This window comes from Macaca fascicularis, chromosome 13, assembly GCF_037993035.2.
Source record: "Macaca fascicularis isolate 582-1 chromosome 13, T2T-MFA8v1.1".
Classification (NCBI taxonomy): domain Eukaryota; kingdom Metazoa; phylum Chordata; class Mammalia; order Primates; family Cercopithecidae; genus Macaca; species Macaca fascicularis.
The window spans coordinates 21,307,433-21,332,880 of NC_088387.1; the positions used below are offsets into that span (position 1 = coordinate 21,307,433).

At 39.7% G+C, this 25,448-nt stretch overlaps 1 protein-coding gene and 1 gene segment (V, D, J or C); both read left to right on the top strand.

The window, feature by feature from the left end:
• The window catches only part of LOC102116898 (immunoglobulin kappa variable 2-30), a 970,872-nt gene that overhangs the window by 151,592 nt on the left and 793,832 nt on the right, over positions 1 to 25,448 (top strand). The window lies entirely within an intron of this gene.
• LOC102145068 (immunoglobulin kappa variable 1-39-like) lies at positions 18,739 to 19,254 on the top strand. The segment is given in 2 exon segments: positions 18,739 to 18,820; positions 18,944 to 19,254. Coding segments are annotated over 2 exon segments (366 nt in total).

Genomic DNA, 25,448 nt, shown 5'->3' on the forward strand with positions numbered 1-25,448 from the left:
ATTTGATATTGGTGGCTACACATATTTATATAATATTCCTTTTTATTATTAAGTTTATTCAGTGATGTATATGCAACATATGCATATTTATAAAATTATTATATAAATTAAATTGATTAAAATGATTTTGGTTATGCCACATTTAAAAAATTGCTACATAAGAATATTTCTAGAGGAAATTGTCTTGTAGTTTTTATTTTTTAAACTCTACAAGTGCTTGTCCTCACTTTAAAATGTTTTGCTAACTCAATAGAGGTCCAAGGGTTAGGAATAGAGATAATATTGCCTAATGTTAAACATTAAATCATCGCATCCTTTGGAGGTTCCCATCATGTGTGTGCCCACAGTGATGATATGCTGGTTGGAGTTGCATCATTGACATCATCAGAGATGCCCTGGAAGAGTGAAAATCACAACAGTGGGTAAACTGAAGAGTTACATCGGATGCTCACTTTGCAAAGAGAACAGCAATTTAATAACATTGGCTATTAGTTTTGACAGATCATCAGGTCTTAGAATAAATACAGCTGAAGGATGAAAGACACCACTATTCTGGAAAGGCTATGACTAGACCTTTCAAAAATGAGCCACAGTTGAAAATAAATGCTATTCAAGTGAATATTTATCTAAATGCCATGAGTGAGGAGGGGACTCTTAATAATCATAATGTTTCAACACATGGACTTGAGTCAGTCACCTTTCCCAACTTTCCCAGAGACTGTCATAAACCAATGTCATGGGGGTTCATGCATGGGTTCAACAATATGAATTGCAGCTAACCAAGCTTCAAGGGCTACTGGGTTTTCTGATGTCCTGCTTACCTAGAAATATGACCCGAACTGAACCACTAACGTTGTACCACACATCAGGGACCAGACTAATAGCTGGTGTCAGATGATCACAGTAGACCTAACCCAACATTTGGAGGTCAGTGACTATTTTCCTGCATATGCATTTGCCTTTCCTGTCAGTCATGTTTCCATGTAAAATCTTATTTGAAGACTTTCCAAGTGCTTTACTCAGAGTCAGGAAATTCTTCGATAATCTAGCATTGGACTAAGCAATGTATTTATAGCCAGAAAAAAAAAAACAGTGAAACAAAGGGTTTCTGTTCATGATCTTATCATGTGCACAAGTGCAGCTGTCCCTATAGGAAAGAGAAAACCCGTTATTAGTCAAGCACAGCTGACACACAAGCTCTTGTGATAGTGAATTGCTATCCTACAAGACGTGGTGGGTGCCCTGATTCACTAACCATATGTGGTGCTGTTTCCCATAAATAGAGTATTTGTATCTTGAAAATGAGCAGCAGACTCATCATTAATTATTATGCCAACTGAACAGCTTGAAATGTTCTATTTCTATTTCCTCAAGGCTGTGGTTTCTTAATTCAAAGGTTGATGGTTCTTAATCCAGAGAATGGACATGAGAAGTATTCCATTAAATTGGAAGAAATGTTAAGCCTGACCATTTAGAGTTCATATGATACAAGAGAAACTGTCAACACAGCGTGTTAGAGTGTGGGCTGGGATCCTAGATACATATGCTAAGCAAGGACAAACAGAATTGTTTCTAAGTATTTTAGAGAGAAAGTTGAGAGTATAGAGGACCTTCAGGAATGTTTCTACTTTTTCCATTTTCATAGGTAAATCTACTAGAGCACTTCAGTAGACTTCAGAATGAGATTTTAGGGAACACAGTCAGGTGAAGCATCGCACGCACTTGGAACACTAGTGAGGAAAAGGGAAGATGAAACACATGGTGAGATAAGGAGATGTGAATCCCAGAGACAGCCTTTTGGTCACCTTAAGAGATGAAAAGTATAAACATTCCTCCATTTATCCCTTCTCATTTGTTGTGTCACTAAATCAGTTGGAGCCAAGAGAAACTGTTATGGGTGGTTAAGCAGAAAGGTGTTTATTGTCACGGATTAAATGGAATAAAAACATTTGAAAGATCACAAGACTAGGCTCAGGCAATTCCACGTACTCATTTTCCTATCCCTGGATTCCCCTGTGTTTTCTATGAACAAGAAATATACTTTCATTGTGACAGAAACCTGGCAAGACAAGTTGTTGGACCCACAGGCCTATGCTGCCTGGCTGTGATCCACACCCGGAAAATGAGCACCCCTCAGTGAGATCAGACATCTCTTCTCCCTCCTCTCAATCTAAAACCATCGTACACTAATGCATTTGATGGGCAGAGTCTTCACCACATCTGGGACTTAGGAAGCCAAGGACTTGAGGGATTAACCTTGCCAGACTCTATCCTAGAGAAAGTCCTACCAGAAACCAGAGGATAAACAGAATAAGAAGGAAACTGATTCACAATAACTGAATAAGTCATGCATACACTTACATATGTTAAATAACTTAATCTCTTTTCTTCCTTCCTTTAAAAATGTTTAAACAAAGTGTTTTCATTATAAGTTAAACCATAGATTAAATAATATTCAGACTGACTTGTGACTAATGAGAGAAGGTGATTTTTTCCTAAATGCTGTTGGACGGAATGGATTGAAGCATCCCCACATTTTGGGTAGAGGAGAGTGTGCTGTTATTTGTAAAGGAAATCTTTTCATCATATTAGGTAGTAGCATGGTGCTGTTGACATTATTAATGTCTGAAAGTTCAAGTGTGGAAAGATGTATATTTATGATAGAAAGCCACAGGGTGAACAGGGGAAGAAATAGCCTCTGCACTTAACAAAAATTAATAGTCAGCATGAGACTGAAATAGTGACCTAATCAACACACAGAGGGAGAGCTGCAGGCCAATGGGTCAGATCTCTGGCAGCAGGGAACAGATCTGCTGTCATTCCTGGGGCACTAGTGAGAGGGGCAGCTCTCTTCTGATTAAGGCAGCATTAATGTAAAATTCCAAGCAGCAGGGGCTCTTTCCACAGGCTGCATCAGAAGTGCAGTTCTAGGAACTGTTGTTAGAAGCTTTGTCTGAAGCCTGTTTCTTAAGGCTTACAAACAATTTTTGAGCATTTCAAAATGCCATAATAAATTCCTTTCTGCTTGGTGGACTTGTATATGCAACCAAGATCAAAAGCTAATCTGTACTGAGAGCCTCAATACAACCTCCTTTTTTTTTTTTTTTTTTTGATAATTATAATGTGTTTTGGATGGACCTGCCAGAGGAGGCCAACGAACAACCTTCCATGTCATAAAAAGTGCAACCATGTAAGCACAAAGGGAATTGCCGGATTCTCAAACAGTTGCACTGTTTTATGGTACAAAATGAGGAAGGCAAAACTTGTAGCTTCACTATCAAGGAAAAATGTTTTTAACAATGTCTTCCACAATCACTCTTCACTTTATAGTAAGACCTGTGTGAAGCAAAATATTGTCCTTTCCTTATCTATGAGTGACACCCAAGGGGTTATTTAACTTTGTAAACTACTGTCTTCTCAGCATAAATAGCAGAAAGGTACAGACAATTAAAAACTTAACATCTTTAATGCCAAAAACATAAATTGCCATAGAAAATGTATGTGAATGTATAAAATATAAAATGTTTGTGCATCAAAGGGCATAATCAACACAGTGAAAATGCAACTTGTGGAATTAAAAAAAAGCATTTGTAAATTATATATCTGTTAAGGGGTCAATAATATCCAATATATAATAATAAGTCCTACAGGTCAACAGGAAGCTTTCAATTTTTGGAAAAACCAGATTAAAATAAGGGGAAAGATTTGAATAGACGTTTCTCCAGTGAAGACTGATGAATGGCCAATAAACACAGAAAAAGATGCTCAACATCACTAATTCTTAGGGCAATGAAAACAAAATCCACTTTATACATATAAGGATGGTTTTCCTCCACAGAAAATGAAAACCGTTCATGAGAATTTAGGGAAATTGGAAATCTTGTGGACACTGTTGTGGGGATGTAAAATGGTCACCTAGTATAAGAAACTACATGGCAATTCCTCAATAAATTAAAAATAGAAATACTATATAATTCAGCAATTCCACAATTGGACATACATCCTAATAACTGGCAACATTAACTTGAAGAAATATTTATATACTCACATTCAGAGAATTATTGTTCATAATAGCCAAAAGGTGGAATCAACTCAAATGTTCATGCAGGGAAGGGTGGATAAACAAAACGTGGCATATATATATATGCTATGTTATTTAACTGGAGTGGAATGTTATTTAACTTTCCAAAGGAAGGAAATTCTGACACAGGCTGCCACATAGATGAACCGTGAAGGTATTATGCTCAGCAAAATCAGCAAGTCACAGGACTAATGAGGTGTAATTCCACTACAGTATTTGCAGCACAGTCTCCAGTTGGCCTTGGACCAAGCCAGTCTCCTCCCCTTTCTCACTCTTAGTTTTCAAGAATCACTGTAGAATGTTCTGGGAATGTAACATCCTGAGATAGGGCAGTATTGGCCACCACAGCACAGGCTCAGTTCCAGTCCCCTTGTACCTGGAAAGAGCCAGGTTCTGGCTGCATGTTCTCATGGCCCAATAACTAGAAGCAGACAAACTAGGAAAGAAGGGAATTTATTGCTATAACCGGATATAGGAAGAAGGTCAGAGATAATTCCACCAGACCACTCAAAGTGTTGCAATTTTCTTTTTTTTGAGTGGGTTGGGGGATGGAGTCTGGCTCTGTCGCCCAGGCTGGAGTGCAGTGGCACGATTTCAGCTGACTGCAACCTCTGCCTCCCAGGGTCAAGCGATTCTCCTACCTCAGCCTCCCTGGTTGCTGGGGCTACAGGCACCTGCTGCCATACCCAGCTAATTTTTGTATTTGTAGTAGAGGCAGGGTTTCACCATATTGGCCAGGCTGAAAGTGTTACAATTTTTTTAGTGCTCATGTAGGTTGGCGTTATGTGCCTGCGTGCAGTATAACATTCGCCTAAGTCTATAGGCAACTAATTTTGTTTCAACTAGGTCAGAGGCCAAAGCAATGCTAAGTCTGATTAAGCTGTAAGGGCCTCAGGACCTTCAAGACCTGTCTCCTAAATTCTAATTAGTGAGGACTGTGGTACCTGAGTGATTATTTCTATCTTATCTCATTTACAGCTTGGTCCAGAGAGCTGCCTTAGACTCTCCAGTGAATCTATTCAAACAGCTGCCTCTGTTACCTTGACTCATCTCATTTTGTTGACCCAAGACAAGTCCTGGCACTAGGAATGCAAGGCTGGCTCCATTATTTTGACTTGCTCCAGGTTAGGGAGAAGCTTATGCAAGCCTACCATTGACCATATATTTTATTTCTAGCTTTGATGCCTGGGAACCGATTTTCCTAGGTTTAATTATTTGCTCAGTGTTAAGGCAGCGCTGTGGAAATTGTGTTGGTGTAACTGGAGTGCTATGCAGGCCTGTCTGTGTGACTGTCATGCAGACCTGTCTGTGCAATTGACAGGGAGTGTTGGCCTGCCACACCCTCTTGAAACAGGATTTCCTTCAACACTTTAGCTCGACATGATATGTGACTCCAAGCTATAAAACCCAGGGTGGGTCAAATACAGAGTCCCTCAGCTGCAGTGTATGTGAAGCACAGTCTAGACCCCATCAGCCCCAGGCAGCTTTCCTGAGCCTTGGGGGAACAGACCTACAACAAATTCTAGGCTTTTACTATCCCTTGCTGCCTGTCTGTAAATAGTAAATTGCCTCACGTAACTATCTGTGTGAGGGTGTTTTATCTCCCTGGTGAAGGAGTGGACTGCCCCTCCACACCTGTGGGCGTTTTTCGTCAGGTGGGATGAGAGACTGAGAAAAGAAAGAGACACAGAGACAAAGTATGGAGAAAGAAAAGTGGGCCCAGGGGACCGGTGCATGTGTACAAACATGTCAGTGCATCAAAGAGCAGTATTGCCGCTAGCATGTCTCACCTCCAGCCCTAAGGCGATTTTCTCCTATCTCAGTAAATAGAACATAATCGGGTTTTACACCTTTGTGGGTGTGGGGCTGGGCGACGGTCAGGTCTTTCCCTTCCCACGAGGCCATATCTCAGGCTATCACATGGGGAGAAACCTTGGACAATACCTGACTTTCCTAGGCAGAGGTCCCTGACAGTGTATTGTGTCCCTGGGTACTTGAGATTAGAGAATGGTGATGACTTTTAACAAGCATACTGCCTTCAAGCACTTTTTTAACAAAGCACATCCTGCATAGTCAGAAATCCATTAAACCTTGAGTCAACACAGCACATGTCTCTGGGAGCACAGGGTTGGGGCTAGGGTTACAGATTAACAGCATCTCAAGGCAAAATAATTTCTCATAGTACAGAACAAAATGGAGTCTCTTATGTCTACTTCTTTCTGCACAGACACAATAACAGTCTGATCTCTCTTTCTTTTCCCCACACCTGGACTCGGGTAAGTTGGTAATCACTGCACAGTTAACCTGCTGAACGAAATTGCCCCAGTGAGAGGATTCTAGTATGACAGAACCATGGCTTATTGGTGAAGTGGGAAAAATGATACCTCACATTACTTGACCCAGGGGAGGGCCTTCAGACAGGAAGTTGCAAGACCTGGACATGCATCTGGGTGCTTTATGGGGAGTGAGGGAGGATCAATGGCTTATAGATCACTCTTTCCATGAGTTTAGATGAGCTTGCTGCTCAAATGGACCCTAAGATCCCTGAGAGGGAACCAACATATGCTATTTGGGCTTTCACATGAAGAGAGGCTCACTCTCTAAATAAGAGATACAGGAAAAGTTCAAAGAAGTCTTAGGCAGAGTTTGGTGTATTTGTTTGGTAAAACAATATTTGCAGATCCAAATTTCTTCATCTAAATGGCACAGTTAGGGATGCAGCCAATGCCTCTGAGTGCTCACCAGAAACCAGTGGCCCTAGACCATGTAAAAATAAAAGGAGAAAATAAGGAAATACTTTTCTGGGTTTCTGAGTGCCAGAGCCCATAGGTCTCCATTGGGGAAAATTTAACCAATGACATTGAGAGGTTCAGGGACAAATGCAGTGGCCATGGTGCTTCTCTGCTTGTGGATGGTGCCCTGCGGGCCATGTTGGGGTTGGTGACTGTAGTTCCCGCTGCAGAGTGCAGTACAGGCATTGATATTTGCACCACAGAAAATCACTGCTACATAAAAGATATGTTCCCTCACAGCTAAGAATTCAAGCCTTAACAAAAGGGAATATCCACTGAAGCCTACCACCTAAGCTGTGCATGACTCTGTGGGTTATTTGACAAAAACAGTACTGTCTACTAAGTGAAGAACAAGACATTACCTGCTTTTTTCAAGACTTGCAACAAACAGATTAAAATGTTACATAGCCCCCTGTCACCATGGAGCAACTCAGTTTGGTGGGGCAAAAAGACTTTAGGGCAACAGAGACTAACAATGAACTATTTCACGTTGAATGCGAAGGCCACTCGGACAGGAAACCAAGGAAGGATCACAGATATAGTTAAACATTGTTGGTACTAGCAGCAACCATTAATAAAAAGGAAAACAGCTGGTAGGCCTCTTTGGGTATTGGAAACAGCATAAACCTCTCTGGGGTGGGCTTTTAGTCACATTAGTCAAAATCAAAATCACAAACAAAGCCACCAACCTTTAACAGAGCCCTTTGCAACAGCAGCCTTGGAAGCTGTTCAACAAGACATGGTCCAAGCACTTCTTTTATACCTTTAGAACCTGTTAGCCTGATGGCAGTTCAGGTGTCCACAGTCTCTCTGCATGCTGACTGGAGTCTGTGGCAACAGAAAATTATCACTGAGTGAGCCAGCCTCTCAGATACTGGACATATAAACTAGCTGAAGCAGCCACCAGATGTGCCTCTTTGGAATGGCAATTCCTTGCTTGCTTTTGGAAACTGATAGGGACTGGACACCTTAGGGCTGAGCACCAAGTGTGTGGCACTGCTGGGTGAACTGCTCCATTTCACTTGGGTGCTTAAAAGCCAACCAATAAAACTGGACAAGCTCAATAGAGCTGAATTATCAAATAGAAATGGTATATTCAGAATCAGGCCTAGCCAGCAACCAGTGGGATCCTAAGGCTTGCTGAACAATTGGTGAGCTTGCTAGAAGGGACTAGATGACCCATGGGGGATGGTTTGGCTCTGCTTTTGGCTACCTGAAGTCCAAGATTCACAGACATGCCTACATCGGTATGGCATGGTTCACTTAGGGCTCTGCAAAACATGCAGACTGGGGGTGGCTATCATCTAGCCAGTGGATGACCATTTTCTTTACTGAGACTGATAATGGTCATTCCACGCAATGGTCCAAACTACATGCAATGGTAATGGCCATGCAGGCCTTTCTGCCACCTCTTGCTACATTTTTACCAACTCATGGGCCATTGCCAACAGTCTAGCTATCTGATCAGGAAAATAGCAATGCAACTGAGTGACTGGACTATTAAAGCATCCCCTCTGTGAAGAAAAGGACTATGGTAGCAACTTGCCACCTGTAAGAGACAAATATCTCACTCAACTGGATGCTGGGACTCCCATGACCACCCCTGAGATAAACTTATGTCATGTTTTTGGATGCCCACTGAGATTTCACTCTGACCAAGGAAAGTTCTTTACTGCTCAAGCCACATGTCAACGGACACACTCTCATGGGATATGATGGACTTTCCATATACTTTGTCATCCAAAGGCCAATGGATCTATTTAATGCTAGAAGAGCTGACTCACTCACAAAGCAACTGAAGAGTGTACATCAAGACAATCTGTTAATAGGGTGATACCCCATCTGCCTATGGCAATTGGACATTAAATGCTGCATTGCAGAGCAAGGGAAACCTGGCATGGAGGTGCAGGTTGAAAAATCCTGAGCTGAGTACGGAAGAAGTTGGACCAGACCAGGCGCCTGATTGGGCTGCCACTGTGAAATCCCAAACTCAATGTTTTCAATCATTTTTTTTCCTTTTATAGTGCATGTTCTTGGGAGTGTTGCAGTCTAGGCCACCATACTAACCCAGACAGGCCTCCTAACTCTAATGTGGATGGAATGATTCCCCTGTGTGCCTTCTATGGGTTCCACAGGATCAAGAAATACCAGGGTGTTAGGGTACTTCTGCTGGTACAGGGGACATCTGATTCCTCCATTAGGGTGGATGACGTTATCAGACATGTCAAGTTTTTACAGTACATGACCTCCCTTCTAGAACTGGACAACCGAGGCTGAAGGGACTGGGTCAAGCAACAAGAGTAATGGGTGCCCAAAGAGGTTGTACTCTTAGAACAGGGAAAGACAGATTGAGTCCCTCCACTAACTCAGCCCAACCTCTGTGGATGGGTAGAGGATGCCTGAGATCCTGGGGTGGGTGGGAGATGGGGCACTGACCTGTCAATCTGCTTTTCCTGCAAAGACTAGGCAGCAGAGACCCAGAAGCTTCACGTCTTTGTTAGGCTCTTCCAAGCCATCACAGATAATTTGATAAAATACTGTATCTGCATCCCAGACCTCACCCTGTCACTGACTGAAGTGGGTCTTTCATCCCACTAACGGTAAACTATACCAGCTATATAGGATAAAAAGACTTCTGGAGATTCATATTACTGATGGTAGAACAACAATGCAAATATACTTAATGCCACTGAACTGTACACTCAATAATGACTAAGATGGCCAATTTTGTGTTTTCTGTATTTTACCATATTTAAAAATTTTGACATCTATAATATTGTTGCCTCGTAAGAAATTGTACTATTTTCTAATTGTCTGAGAAAATGTAAATAAATAAACAATCACTTTGGGATGCCATTTTTCATACCATGTTTTGACAAACAATAGTTTTCTAATGTTTACTTTTAGGGTTGAAATTATAATTCTTTTTTTCTGACTCCTAAGTCAAATGGTATTTTGCTCCAAGTACATTGCCTTATGAAGTAGGAAAATAATAAATATCGAGAATGATTATTACTACTATTAAAACTCCCTTTACATCTCCTATTACCATCCTAAATATTACAGCTTAGTTAAAGTGTTTGAAAAGTGGCTTGGATAGTATTGATTCTGTCCTCAAATTCCTGAAACACGACAATGACAGAGAACTAGCAAGAAAATGCTAAGAAAAACATAGTTTTTATGACCATTAGCTGTTCTGGTCATTGTTTTCGGTGAATTAAGTAATTTTTTAAAAAGTAATTGAAATGTGGGAACTCTCATACATTCTTAGTGGAAGTGTAAAATGGTATGACAGCTTTGGAAAACAGTTTGGCAGAGTCTTAAACACCTGTTGTAGTCAACCACCCTCTTCCAATGAATGCAGAATTTTCTGTTCTTTACTGGCACGACTTACATAAGTAGTGATTACAAGTCTTGAGTTCCAACTGCGGATGTGCTCTCCAACACTCGGTGTATGTAAAGAAGATAAATAATACTAACAAAGGTTAGGTAACTATGAATTTTAAAAAGCTATTTGACAAAGAATTCATACTTCCTTCTCTCCAAAATTACCTGATGATTCTTGCAGGAGTGAGCCTGGTTTGATGCCTCTCTCCTTATGATGATAGAAGAGAGGCACCTCCTGAAATTGGTGAAACCCTGCTCCCTGCACCTATAACCACAACTCGGTTCCCTTCGTCCTTTGATCTAGTCCTTGACTCTGTGTCTCAGTCCCACCTAATCTGTGACTCAAACAACATTTATCAGGAAAGATTCGGGATAGACTTCTCAAGACTCCCTAGAGGTGTCAGAGATTCCTTGACCATCATCTGTTCAGCTCTAGAGGGAGCTGTGGGTATGAAGAAAAGCAGAGCTTATAAATCTTCCAGCTGCTTTTACTCCCACTGTACTCCACAAAAACTACAAAAATCACAACAACAACAAGAACCGTAACAACATCCACAACATCACAGGACAAGCCTCCACTGTTTCCAATGCTTTCATTTCAGTAAATCTTCTCTGCCTTTATCTCAAGTGGCTAAGCATTTTGATAGTCATGGGAATAGCATTGTAGCCTTTTGTTCATAGCAGGAAAAGTAGGGAAGTCTTTGGGCAATGCAGGACTTCCTTAATTCAGTCACTCTTCAATTTTTGGATCATCATTTCACACATATACACAGCAGGTTTCTAACATGTATCTAGAAATCTATGAAGTAATATGTACTATTAGTCCATATGACAGAGCCTGTGTTTTCTATTGTATTGTATTTCCCTGGGTGCTTCTGACATTATTTTATTTTATTTTAGCTTTTGTCATTAAAACTAGAGTATTTAAATTTTAAAATTTAAATTTTAACTTAAAAATTAGCACATTCATGACACTCTAATTTCTTAGAACCTAAATAGATAAAATCCTCTATTTTATAAGAAACTGCCCTAATGAATATGCTTATTTCCGAGACAATTTGCAAAATTTCAAGACAACAAGGCTGAAGAAATTATTCTGAAACAGGCTTCCAAGTAATGATGGTAGTTTTTCCTCATTGTGAGTCATGGGACAAGAATTAGACAAAAAGATAACAAAGCAGAATAAGGATTACATAAGAAAGAAGGACAACAATAGGACATGTTAACCTTTTATAGGATAAAGTTTTGGTAATATTTGATGAGAAGAAATGCATTGAACAGAGCTTGGTGGAGCTGATTGAAGACCTGACTAACTTATTGTTTTAAGATCAAATAATTAGAATTTTGAGAGTTGCAACCAGATGAATGGAAGAAAGGCTATAGAACCAAGGCTGTGGTTGAAACACATTTGATGAACTTCAAGAATATTTTCCATGCACCTCTGTTAAGGGGGATAATTATAATGCTAAATATTTTAACAATCCCAACAGCAAAATTAACAACAGTGTACATACTGTCCTAAATAATGTTGTAAATGCTTTATATTATTTAAGCTGTACATAGCACTGTAAGGTATATCCTACTATTGTCACCATTTCACAGATAAGGAAACTGAGGTAAATGGAGGCTACATAACTTGATCAATTTTAAGCAATCCATGAGCAATGGAGCTTCCTCACCAGCCCAGAGAGTACTTCAGGGCCTGCCATGGTAACTTCTGTACTATTGGAGGGAAAATAAACCTAGCTAAGGATGAAGCTCCAATTCCTGAATGAATGATGATTACATCTGAACTTGCTTTTACCTGACATGTGAAAGTAAATGATTTTTTTTTTTTTTTTTTTTTTTTGAGACGGAGTCTCACGCTGTTGCCCAGGCTGGAGTGCAGTGGCGCGATCTCGGCTCACTGCAAGCTCCGCCTCCCGGGTTCCCGCCATTCTCCTGCCTCAGCCTCCTGAGTAGCTGGGACTACAGGCGCCCGCCACCGCGCCCGGCTAATTTTTTTTTGTATTTTTAGTAGAGACGGGGTTTCACTGTGGTCTCGATCTCCTGACCTTGTGATCCGCCCGCCTCGGCCTCCCAAAGTGCTGGGATTACAGGCTTGAGCCACCGCGCCCGGCCGAAAGTAAATGATTTTTAACAGCTTTAGGAAAACAGCAGAATTTTTGTGAATTTGAATCAGTACTACGAACAGAGGAATTTTTTAAAATGTTAATTTGAAGAGGCTCTGAGTCTAGGTTGATGAATGTGTTGTTCAGAATAGCGTGGTGGATAGATTAGAGGATCACAAAAGGAATAGTTCTTTGCCTGCATGGACAGAACCATCTTCTGTCTTTAGGGAAATGGTATCACTACCCTGAGGGTTTAGAGCCCAGGTCTCACTTACCTGTGCCATTGTGAAAGTCCTCGCACCCACAGTGCTGAGGTTAATTGAATGTTACTCTTTTAATTCCTGCAAAGAATGAGACAGCTTCTGGACCCTCAGAAAAGATCACTAACAAGTAAATACAAGTATATCCGGAAGATAAAGTTGTAATAGACTCTTCTTTTCAACCCGATCCATTATGCAGTTAGGGAGTTGACTAGGCACAGTTGGAGAACAAAGAGAAAAATGAAACCACAGCCTTGTATTTTGTTTCTAACAGACTTGTGCCAAACATTCTGTGGCTGAATCTAGGTGATAGTGAGACAAGAGAACACAGGGGTTAAATTCTTTGGCCACAGGGGAGAAGTTCTAGCCTCAGGCTGAGCCAACGGCCTTTTCTGGCCTGATCACCTGGGCATGGGCTGCTGACTGCAGACAGGGGAGGCAGATGGTCTCAGCAGCCGGAAGCCCAGCACCCGCCCCAGCTGCTTTGCATGTCCCTCCCAGCCGCCCTGCAGTCCAGAGCCCATATCAATGCCTGGGTCAGAGCTCTGGAGAAGAGCTGCTCAGTTAGGACCCAGAGAGAACCATGGAAATCCCAGCTCAGCTTCTCTTCCTCCTGCTACTGTGGCTCCCAGGTGAGGGGAGCATGGGATGGTTTTGCATGTCAGTGAAAACCCTCTCAAGTTTGTGGGGTCCTGTTACCTGGCAACTCTGCTCAGAAAAAGCAATCGTTAAAGCTCAATATAAAGCAATAATTCTGGCTCTACTAGGAAGACAGTGGGTTTGATCTGAATTACACTGGGTGACTTTTCTGTTTTATTTCCAATCTCAGGTACCACCGGACAAGTTATATTGACACAGTCTCCAGCCACCCTGTCTTTGTCTCCAGGGGAAAGAGCCACCCTCTCCTGCAGGGCCAGTCAGAGTGTTAGCAGCTACTTAGCCTGGTACCAGCAGAAACCTGGGCAGGCCCCCAGGCTCCTCATCTATGGTGCATCCAGCAGGGCCACTGGCATCCCAGACAGGTTCAGTGGCAGTGGGTCTGGGACAGAGTTCACTCTCACCATCAGCAGCCTGGAGCCTGAAGATTTTGCAGTGTATTACTGTCAGAAGTATAGTAGCTCCCCTCCCACAGTGATTCAACTTGAAACAAAAACCTCTGCAAGACCTTCATTGTTTACTAGATTATACCAGCTGCTTCCTTTACAGATAGCTGCTGCAATGACAACTCAATTTTAGCATCTCTTCTCTGCCTGGGCATTTTGAGGATCTTAAAAAAGTAATCCCTTGATGTATTTAGACTCTGATTCCTGCATTTTTCCTCAGATCAAGACGGACAGCCAGGTTTAAACACAGTTTCACAGTAATGGCCATTGGATCAGATTTACATCAGTGGACGTCAATAAGTGTCCCAACCAGAGCCATAAGGCAACAACAATAGCAACAAAAATAATCAAAATTGGAAAAGAAGAATTAAAGCTGTCATAATTCACTGATGAGGGATTGTGTGCAGATAGAATGCAAATTTGTCTACAGAGAAACTATTAAAATTGATACGAGAAATAGAAAATCATTAGATTCAAGATCAACTTATTAATTCATAGATTCAAAAATCTATTTTATTTCTGTATAACTGAAAAACATGCTGAAAATTAACATTATAAAACAAACACACCATTTACAAAAACATCAAAGTATCAATTATTTAGAAAAAGTAGACTAAAAATACACTGATGTCTCCAGAATATTATTTTGAAAAATAAAAGAAAACCTAAGTAAATAGAAATTCATATTATGCTCAAAGACTGAATGTCTCAGTATTATAAAAATGTCAGTTCTTCAAAGATTAAAACATTTATTACGTATAAGAAAAATCAAAATCCTAAAGTATACTCAAATTTATATTAAGAAGCTAATCTAAATATTATGTGGAAATGTCAAGGGTGTAGAACAGCCACCGTGAACCTGAAGAAACACCAAAATGAGAACTTACAGTGCCTGAATGCCTGGAATATAATGTGGGTGACAGTAGGGTGATGGTGAGATCAGAAGTTTAAAAATTTGCAAACATGTATATTTTTGGAAATAATTACTATGCACATATAGCCAAATCCTCTTCAACTGTGCCACCAGAATCTCACATTTCCAGAATTAGTTTCTCACAGTGTGATTCTTAACATGGCATCAATAATTCTCAGTCTCCCCAGTAAACGCAGCTCAGTGCATGGTGCAGGTATCCATTTGATTTCTACAATATTGTAAATGGTAGAAAATTATATTTATTTATCCAACAGTTGACTCAGTAAGAGCTGTTCATTCGCAGAGAAGTACCCTGTTTTAATAAATTCCAAAGCTAAGAAAGTCAGTGAATGACCAAGTAGGAAGAGTGATAGGAACAGCTGTCTTAGCTTTGTCCAAGCCTTCCTTCCAAAAGGGATTTCACTGGTCACTTTCATTTATCACCACCAGTAATTTATTATAATTTATTGTAAGGTAGTTCGTTGAATATTATATGAAAGTGAAAAACAGAGTAGTTGTACCAGTACTGGAAGCACTGTTTCTACTGAATACAAGCTTTTCACACTAATGTAAAGTCAAAACATTTTAAGTCCAACCGCCATGAATTAGGGACTTACTGTAAGTTCAGGGAAGTAACTATAAAGAAACTCACAAATTTTAAGAAAAATAGAATATATTCCTGATAGAGGTACAGGAATATATTATCTAAAATGTACAGTTTTCCATTAAAAAAATCCTGCAAAGAAACAGAAAAGTATGATCAATATTGAGGGAGCAAAACAAAACAACTGTAGCAAGAAAACACAGTCAATGAAAGCTGATTCTGACTTGTCCTAAATATCAGCTTTAGCAAAGACTACAAAGCAGTTGTTATATAGATGTTTAAATAATTATTCTTAAAACTATGATCACATAGTTTTAAAGACATAAAGAAGTATAAAGACAATGACTCAGCAAATGGAAACTCTTAAAAAATAGAAACTATGGAAAAGAATCAAGTGGGAATTCTAGAAACAAAAAGGACAATAACTCAACTGAAAAATATATTAGATAAGTCCAACATCAGTTTAAGATGGCAAAAGATTCAATGAACTTAAAAATAGATGTACTGAAATTATTGAATCTAAATACAGAAAGGGGTTTAAGAAAAAATGTGCAAGACTTGACAGAATTATAGCTCAGGTTGAAAGATACCAACAAGTGTGTAAAGGGAGTCACAAAGAAAACAGAGAGAGAGAAAGTGAAAAAAATACTTGGAATAGTAATGACAACAGCTTTTTAAAAATAATGAACCACAAAGGTAATTTAATCTATAGATGAAAGAAATTCAATGAAATCCTTTTAGGATATAACATGAGATTAATAACAAAATACATTATACTTAAAAATGTTGGAAGACAAAGAGAAATTCATGAATGTGTCAGGACTAAAAGCTGACTCTACATATGACACAATAATAATGCCATTGACTAAGTTTTCATTAGGACTGAAGGAGGCTAGAAGACATTGGAATGACATATTTAAATAGTAAAAGGAAATAAAAGAGGACAACCAGCAATTTTGTTTCTGGTGAAAATATTCTTCAGAACTGAAAATATTCCTTGATAAACAGAATGAATTCATTAATAGCAGCTATGCCTTATAAGAAATTCAAGAGGAAATCTTTCAGAATCACAGAAAATTACAACAGGCAGGATTTTGAGCCCACAGGCCATCATGAAGGACTCAAAAGTAGTAAACAATAAGAATAAAGCTAGAAAAAAACACACAATTCAATTTATATGGCATTAAAGACATAAAAACACAAATTACTGTGTTCGACGTCAGAATGACAATTACCTTGGTTGAGATGGGGAAGCAGTTACTGAATAGGAAGGTGTATGGAGGAAGCATCAGCAGAAGGTAAATACAAACTTTTTTATTAAAACATTTATTTATTAGGTCTTTGTAGGTTGCGTAGTTTACAGAGTTTACAGATATTTTCTCTCATTCTGTAGGTTGTCTGTTGACTCTGTTTATAGTTTCTTTAGCTTGTGCAGAAGCTGTTTAGTTTAATTAGGTCCCATTTATCAATTTTTGTTTTTGTTGCAGTTGCTTTTGGAGTTTTCGTCATTAAATTTTTACAATGGCCTTTGTCTAGAATGGTATTTCTTAGATTCTTCTTCTAGTGTTTTTGAAGTTTCAGGTTTTACATTTAAGTCTTTAATTCATAGTAAGTTGATTTTTGTATATGGTGAAAGGAAGGAGTCCAGATTCAATCTTCTGTATATGGCTGGCCAGTTATGCTAGCACCATTTACCAAATAGGGAGCCTTTTCTCGATTGCTACCTTTTGTCAACATTGTCAAGATCAGATGATTATAATGTGCAGCTTTAAGTCTGGGTTCTCTAATCTGTTACATTGATTTATGTGCCTATTTTTGACCAGAACCATGCAATTTTGATTACTGTAGCTTTGTAGTATATAGTTTGAAGTCAGGTAGTGCAATGCCTCTGATTTTGTTCATATGATCTTCAAGATGGCCCCGTATTCCTGGCTCCATAACTACTTCCTCCATCAGTCCAGCACACCCACGCAGGGGAAAAAAAAAAAGATGTGAACTTACATCTAAAACTGTGTCTCTCTGAAATTGGATCCTGGCAAGTTGGATGTAAGCAAGTTTCTCTAAAAATTCAGGCTCAAGAAAGGCCACAGGAGGACTGTGCACAGGCTAGACTGTTGTGATTTGGCCACCCCTAGTCCTGCATGCAAATGCTCTCTGGAGTCCTCAGGCTCCAGTCTACTGATGCGGATGCAATTTGTTCCACTCCCTCTGTTGCTGAACCAGGCTGAGACACTCAGGGCCAAGTTAGATACGTGAGAAATCGGAGTTTAAATCTTTGTCCAGTTTTATTAGAATCTAAAATACTTTTTCATATACATAAGCAGTGGTTTGCCAGGAGATGAAGACTCTCCCCCTCTACAGATCCCAACACAGAGACTGGAATCCGGGTCAGGATGATGTCCCCATTCATTGCTTAAGTGTAAAAGAGGAAAGTGGCATTGATGGTGCACAGCAGGAACATACACCCAACAGCTCAATGACCTGGCCTTTCCCCAGTGCCTCCCCTTCACCTGCTCTCCAGAAAGCCAGGCTCTAGGAGAACTGTTCCTGAGTTCCCAGGAACATGCTAGTAGGGAGTAGAGCTCAGAGGATTACTAGGGGAATATGATATTGGTCTTCCTGCTTTGGAGACCAGGTATCATTGGAGCCTGGATTGATCCACATTTTCAGTTTATCGGAATCCAGTCTCCCACATTAGAGAGAGAAACAGATTTTTTTAAAGTAATCAGATTTCCCATCACTATTCATCCTTCATGCTGATGAACTGTGAGAAATCTTAACCAGGGGCAAAAAGAAGGCAGAATATGGGGCTCACCAAACCAAGAATAAGGTGCAGCTAGTCTCTGAGTATTAAAAAGACCTACAGCTCTGAATAACGGTGTGTCTGTAAATGGTGCATGCATTGAAGAATCATGGTACCATCTTTGCATATCTGCAGTGAATTGCTTGACCTAATACTGGTAATTACAATGACTTAGGGATATCACAAAATTATTTTGAGAACATCTAACATGCTTATGATAATTTTTATTAAAAAATTAATTTCACACTTATAAAAATGTAGTATATCACAAAGTATTCCTTCCCACAACTGAAATAACTTCACAGCATGTTGAAGAACTGATAGTTCCACCCTCTAAGACTTTATTCAATAAACCACATGCATGCACACACACACACACACAAAGACATATTTTCCTAGTTACCCCCAATACAATTTTAAAATGCATGACTCCATGTAGTTCTCACAACTGCTTCAAGGTTTGGAAACAGATGCCCAATAAATTACTTGGTAACAAAATGTCCATCTTGGAGAAATATATTCTCCGCAGACAAATCTCCGCTGCCGTGGTATGCCCCTCAAACACCTGGGGACACTGAGCCTGTGCTGAGTTACTGAGATGAGCTACCCCCTGCTGATTTTCATGTTCCCAGAGCACAGCCCCCTGCCCTGAAGACTTATTGCTAGGCTGGTCACACCCTGTGCAGGAGTCAGACCCAGTCAGGACACAGCATGGACATGAGGGTTCCCGCTCAGCTCCTGGGGTTCCTGCTTCTCTGGCTCTTGGGTAAGAAAGAAGACCACTAGGAATTTATTTGGCCCAGTGTGATCAGTACTGTCTGGGTCTTCAGGGATGTCTTCTTATAACATGATTAAGTGTGTAAATTGTCTTAAATGTTTCCAATTTCAGGGGTCAGGTGTGACATCCAGATGATCCAGGCTCCATCCTTCCTGTCTGCATCTGTAGGAGACAGAGTCACCATCACTTGCCAGGCAAGTCAGAGCATTAGCAATGATTTAGCCTGGTATCAGCAGAAACCAGGGAAATCCCCTACGCTCCTGATCTATGATGCAACCAACCTGCACACCGGGGTCCCATCGCGGTTCAGTGGCAGTGGATCTGGGGCAGATTATTCTCTCACCATCAGCAGCCTGGAGCTGGAAGATTTTGCAGCTTATTACTGTCAACAGGAATACAGCTACCCTCCCACGCTGTTATAAGCCAGAACAAAAACCCCTTAGGGAAGTCGATATGTGAGGCTGGGCTACCCCAGCCGCTCCTCCTGGTACTTTCATCTGCTGAAAGCATTTCTCAGATGCAGCCAAGGTTTGAAGGTTTTGGTAAGAGGGGCCAGGGAGGCTCTCTGCATTCTAACTCTTTCTTCCATGTCAGCCCAGCAGCAGAGACTAGGCAATGTCTCTCCTGACTTAATAAAGGAAAGCAATGATGATACCTGGGGAATCCATTTTATGGCCTCAATCAGTGTTCATACATCAAAAGATTAAGATGCTCTGCATATTCCAAGAAAAATACCTGTAATTATAAACAGGGAATTATAATTCAAAATACAAGCCTGGGGTTATGGTTATCAAGGAAGCTGATGCTTGAAACAGGGGAATCTCTGATGGTCCATCAGAAGCCAGAGTGCATCTAACCATGAAGGTCTGGGCTGCCTTACATGTGGTCCTTGGACCTGTCTAGGAAGTCTAGATTTGAGGATGCTGATGTTCTTGGCTGCCTGCAGCACCTTTCCATGTGATTTTCCCGTTCTCAATTCAGTCCAAGGGCCTACCTGCAGATGTCAATGAATATTGAATCATCCTTTTCTGACTTTTAAATATCATGAGAGGACATCTCATTGAGCAACTCTACAAGACACCATAAAGGGAAAACGGGTTTTGGGAGATGTACTTCTGGAAATGCCTATAATAATGGGGAGTTGAGATCTGATAGCCAAGTAAGGTTAATATTCTCCCAAATCTCAAAATTTTGGGGGTATGCAATGGCCCCAGAATACCCTGGCATGTGCTTCCATGTACTATTAGCAAGTCTGGGATCATTGCAAGCTAATTTCATTTAGTCATAAAGTAAAAAGAAAAATGAGAAACTTTCTTAGAATACATAGCAATCTTTTGACAAACAAATGAAAATCTTTCCTTGAAAAACCAAACAAGAAAACCAACTTGTTCACATAGTGTATTTTTCCTTAATGTGACAACACTTTGCCACTTAAAATTTGTCCAGATTTCAGCCACATCCTCAGCATCACTCTGAGCGTGTGACAAACGCAAAGTAGCAGATGCACCTTAGATGGATTGCATGATACTCTGCTTTTTCACAAGTGTCCTGCAGCAGAACCACCCTGCTAAGCCCTTCTTTGATCAGTCAGATAATTGTTAACATGAACAAGAAAATAAAGGGTTAGTGGTATTAGCCACTGAGTTTTGAAATGTCATATACTTTTACATACATTTTTTCATAAATGAGGAAATTTTCCCAGTTTTTAATCAAATACTAGTTTTAGTTTCTTCTCAAAATATTTATCAATAGATTACCAATTATTCATATTAGGACCATCAATTTTGATAAAATATATCTATCTATATAAGTGGATGTTTTGATATTATATTTGTTACCTTTTACCCAGGTGGTCAAATCAGAAAAGGCTATTAGCTCAGCCTGAGTGTACAATTTCTGTTCTTGACCACAGAATTGTATCCTTGTGTCCTCCTGTCTCACCAATCACCTGGACTAAATGAGATGGTGCCTGGCATGAGACTGTAAGAAATAAAATAGAAGCCTATGGTCCCACTTTGCTCCTTCTACCCCACATGTGCCTGATTGTCTGTCTCCCTTGATGCATGGCAGAATCTGGTTGGAATGAGAGTTGATCAGAACTTTATCTTCTAAGTATAGTTTTCACTTCCTGCTTAGTGATCTCTCCTGAGGGTCCTGAAGCATCCTCAAAGAGTAACACTCAAGTAACCCCAGCACTGCAGGTGCAAGGATGTCACAATTGCACAGATGAGCAGGACTCAGACTCTGACCCTTCAGAGTACCAATATCCACTCCCTGAAGACAGATAATGGTGCTGTCCAAGCAGGCAGGTAGCAACTCCTTGAGTGATTTTTAAAGTTCCATACCACTCATTCTGCACAATATTTTCATCAACCCAGACTCGGGACCTCTTCTCCTTAATAGTTTTGAGAAACTCTGTTCATGTTCCTGAATCTCATTTACTATAAATCTGTTCCTTTCCTTCAAGCAGTTAAACTATTTTGCTTTCCCAGCCTTTCTCTAGGTCTCAAGGAAGCAGTTTTATTAATGGTACTCCAAATTCCAATGGAATATTCATCCATTCTGGAATTAGAGCTTCATGCACAGCCAGAAAACACCCATGCAACAGTCCACATCTTATCTTGGCAGGCCCTGAAGTCAAGCCTTTGGGGTTGCAGAGAGAACTTTAATGCTTACAGTTTGTATGGCATTAGTAAAGTTACTTAATCTTCTGTTGCCTCAGTTTCCAAATTTGCGATACTGTGACAATAATAGGTTCTACCTTATAGATCTACTTACAATTTAAATATGGTAAAGCACTTAGAACAGTATCCAACATATAATACATGCTTCTATAAATTTTGATGGTCTTATTGCTATAATACTTAACACCATAATTATCATCATTTTCATAACTCGACTAACTTTACAGAAACTTATGGGTAAAAGTATTAAATTCAGTTCAAGTTAATTTCATCTACAGCCCATTAGATGATAGAATAGGGTGTTTCACTACAACTAACAACTAGCTAACAACTCTTAAACTCCTAATGATTTGGTATTGTTCTATGCTAACATGCTCAGACCTTTATTCATGCCCACCCATATCTGTCCAATGCCTTTCTTCTCAACATCCATTATCAAAATGTTAACCCACGAAATATTTAAATATCGTATTGCTGTCGCTTTTTTTTTTTTTTTTTTTTTTGAGACGGAGTCTCTCTCTCTCACCCAGGCCGGAGTGCAGTGGTGTGATCTAGGCTCACTGCAAGCTCTGCCTCCCGGGTTCACGTCATTCTTCTGCCTGCCTCAGCCTCCCGAGTAGCTGGGACTACAGGCGCCCACCACCACACCCAGCTAATTTTTTGTATTTTTAGTAGAGATGGGGTTTCACCGTATTAGCCAGGATGGTCTGGATCTCCTGACCTCGTGATCCGCCTGCCTCGACCTCCCAAAGTGCTGGGATTACAGGCGTGAGCCACCATGCCCAGCCACTGTCGCTCTTTTTAATGTAATCCTTATTCCATCTTTTACATCTTTTCTCTATCTAATATTTGTGCAGTAACTCAGAACTTAATCTCAAGGTTTTTTTGACATGCTTCTATGCTAATGATGTAGTTTATTCAATGTAGTTTATTCTCTTATTTGCTGAATTGCTGTGAAAACAAACTCTTTTAAGCTCAGGCCCTTCTAAGACCTCAGACCTACAGGGAGCACGCGCGCACACACACACACACACACACACACAAAGAGCTAAGTGAAAATGCATGAATAAGAGTGATTTGGTAAACTGAAGTGTCACTTCACCTTTTTAAAAAGCCATCTATTTTTTCTGGCAAAAGTTTTCAAGTTGTGTACATTTGATTTTTTAAAATAAGCCATGTGTGACTTTATCAAACATTTTTCTTCTAAAGCCTTTTTTCTCCAAAAGCTGAGGTCATGTTAACTATATCCTGTAAAGTCTGATTGACTCTTCTCTGATATTTTCTCTAGGTATATCCCAAAGTCTCTATTTTATTCTAATTTTTTTTTTACCTTTCACAATCATCCAAAGGCACAATTCCATTCATTAGTCAACTACATCATAAATGGAAAAATTGGAAAAGTACCTGTTTTTAGAAATGATTGTCAGGCATATGTAACCACACATTCTTTAACTGAAGGACCTGAATCTCATATTTCCAGAAATAGTGTCTGAACTATATACATCCTGATATGGCACAGATGGTGCCTCAATCTCCTCAGGAGAAGTAGCTCAGTGTAAGCTATACCTGTCCATTTGATGTCTACAAAATTCTACATGTAGAAAATTCTATTTATTTATCTAAATTGTTGAGTTTTTAACAACTGTACACTTGTAGATAATATCATGTTTTAATAATTGCCTCTTTTGCTATCTCCAGGCTACCAACACTTCAGTGGCAGATGGCAGAAATATTTGCCATTTAAAAGTGAACTAGTTTATTTATTGCCAGGTTTGTTGGCTCACGGCTGTAATCCCAGCATTTTGGGAGACTGAGATAGGAGGATCACTTGCATCCAGGAGTTCAAGACCATCTTGGGCAGCATAGCAAAACCATATGTCAACAAAAAATAAAATATATGGCCAGGCCTGGTGGCTTGTACCTGTGGTCACAGATAGTTGGAAGGCTGAGGTGAGAGGATTGCTTGAACCCGGGAGGATGAAGCTGTGGTGAGCTGTGATCACACCACTGCACTCCAGTCTGGGGAATGAAGTAAGACCCTGTCTCAAAAAAGTAAAAAAAAATTCTTCAATATTCTCTATTGTGCAGTAAACTTTAAATGGTTTAAGCCTTAAAAACAAAAGTTAAAACAGGTTGAAACAGGAATAGATTATTCCTTTTAAAAAAGTCATCAAATGACCAAATATAATCAAAAGTTAAAACAGGTTGAAACAGGAATAGATTATTCCTTTTAAAAAAGTCATCAAATCACCAAAGAGTGATTGAAGCAGTTGTCTTAGCTTTGTTTAAAACTTCCTTCCCAACAAGTGTTTCTGCTTATATTCACTAATCATTACCAACAATAAAACATGTTGACATTATATGGCTTCTGATATGATGCATTGAGGATACATCCCATCTGTAATATTTTCTCTAAAAATGAAAGATGTGAATTTAATCAATATAAGACATCTGATAAAACCAGTTAGAGGCACATTCTCCAAAGTAATTGGCCAGTACACTTCAAAAGTTTCAAGATCATGAAAGACAAATAAAACTGAGAAACTGGGGAATACTAAGGACAGAACAATTAAATAACTAATGAGATACTGGATTTTATCCTGGACCTAAAAAGGATATGACTGGAAAATCAGTGAAATCCAAATAGGATTGCAAATTACTTAACTAATAGCATTGTATCTATGTTAACTTTCTAGTTTTGATATTTATACTACAATATGCTTGATGTTGACATATGAAGAAGTTGAAGAAAGAATATATGGCAATAATCTTTATGATAGTATTCAAATTTTAAGCCTAGAAGCATTTCAAAATTAATCAAAATATATAAATAAAAATAACTAAGAAAACAGCATGGATTCTTATTAAACAACTTCATACAATTCATCATATTTTCCACCTTTCACTATCTGTGTTTCTCTTTTCTGTTATAGAGCACCCTGGCTCCCACTATGTAGAGTATATTCACTTATTTGCTCAATTCTAGAATATGCATAAGGTGTTTTACAAATTGATAGTGCATTCCTCTGAGAATGCAAAATCTAGGAATTAGAGTTCTATATTGTTAAGAGCTTTCTTTCTCTTTAAAAGTGAGGGCATTGAGTTCAAATTCTCAACTTCGAAATGGTTTATGTTTGTTCATACCGCCATTCTCTTTCAGTGTGACTATTATGTTCATTTAAATTTGGTTTAATGAAGATATCTGTTTATGGTGTCACAAAGAGTTAATTAAATCCTCCCAGCAAAAATAAACAACAAACATAAATATAAGTATAAAGCTTAAAAAAAGTTCAAAATATGTCAGCACTCTGAAAATCGACAAAACATTAAAAAAATGAGAACTGGCCGGGCGCGGTGGCTCAAGCCTGTAATCCCAGCACTTTGGGAGGCCGAGACGGGCGGATCACGAGGTCAGGAGATCGAGACCATCCTGGCTAACACGGTGAAACCCCGTCTCTACTAAAAAATACAAAAAACTAGCCGGGCGAGGTGGCGGGCGCCTGTAGTCCCAGCTACTCGGGAGGTTGAGGCAGGAGAATGGCGTAAACCCGGGAGGCGGGGCTTGCGGTGAGCTGAGATCCGGCCACTGTACTCCAGCCTGGGCGACACAGCGAGACTCCGTCTCAAAAAAAAAAAAAAAAAAAAAGAGAACTGTGTACTTTTTATAAAAATGCCAGTACTGTGAGTAAGGACAGGAAAAGTCTGTGGATTTTGCCTAAGACTGCGCCTTTCCACCCCACTTCAGTCAGCATGAATTGCAGAACTAGAGTTTTGCTAATATATGGACGGCAGCAGAAACTAGCAGCCTAAGATCAGACTTCAGTTGCGGGTAGCGGGTTCTAGAGCAAGATGCTTCAGCATTTCCAGCTAAATGTGATGGACTCTGTAGGAAATAAACAGAAAAAGCCCACGGCTTTGCCAGTCCAAGATTA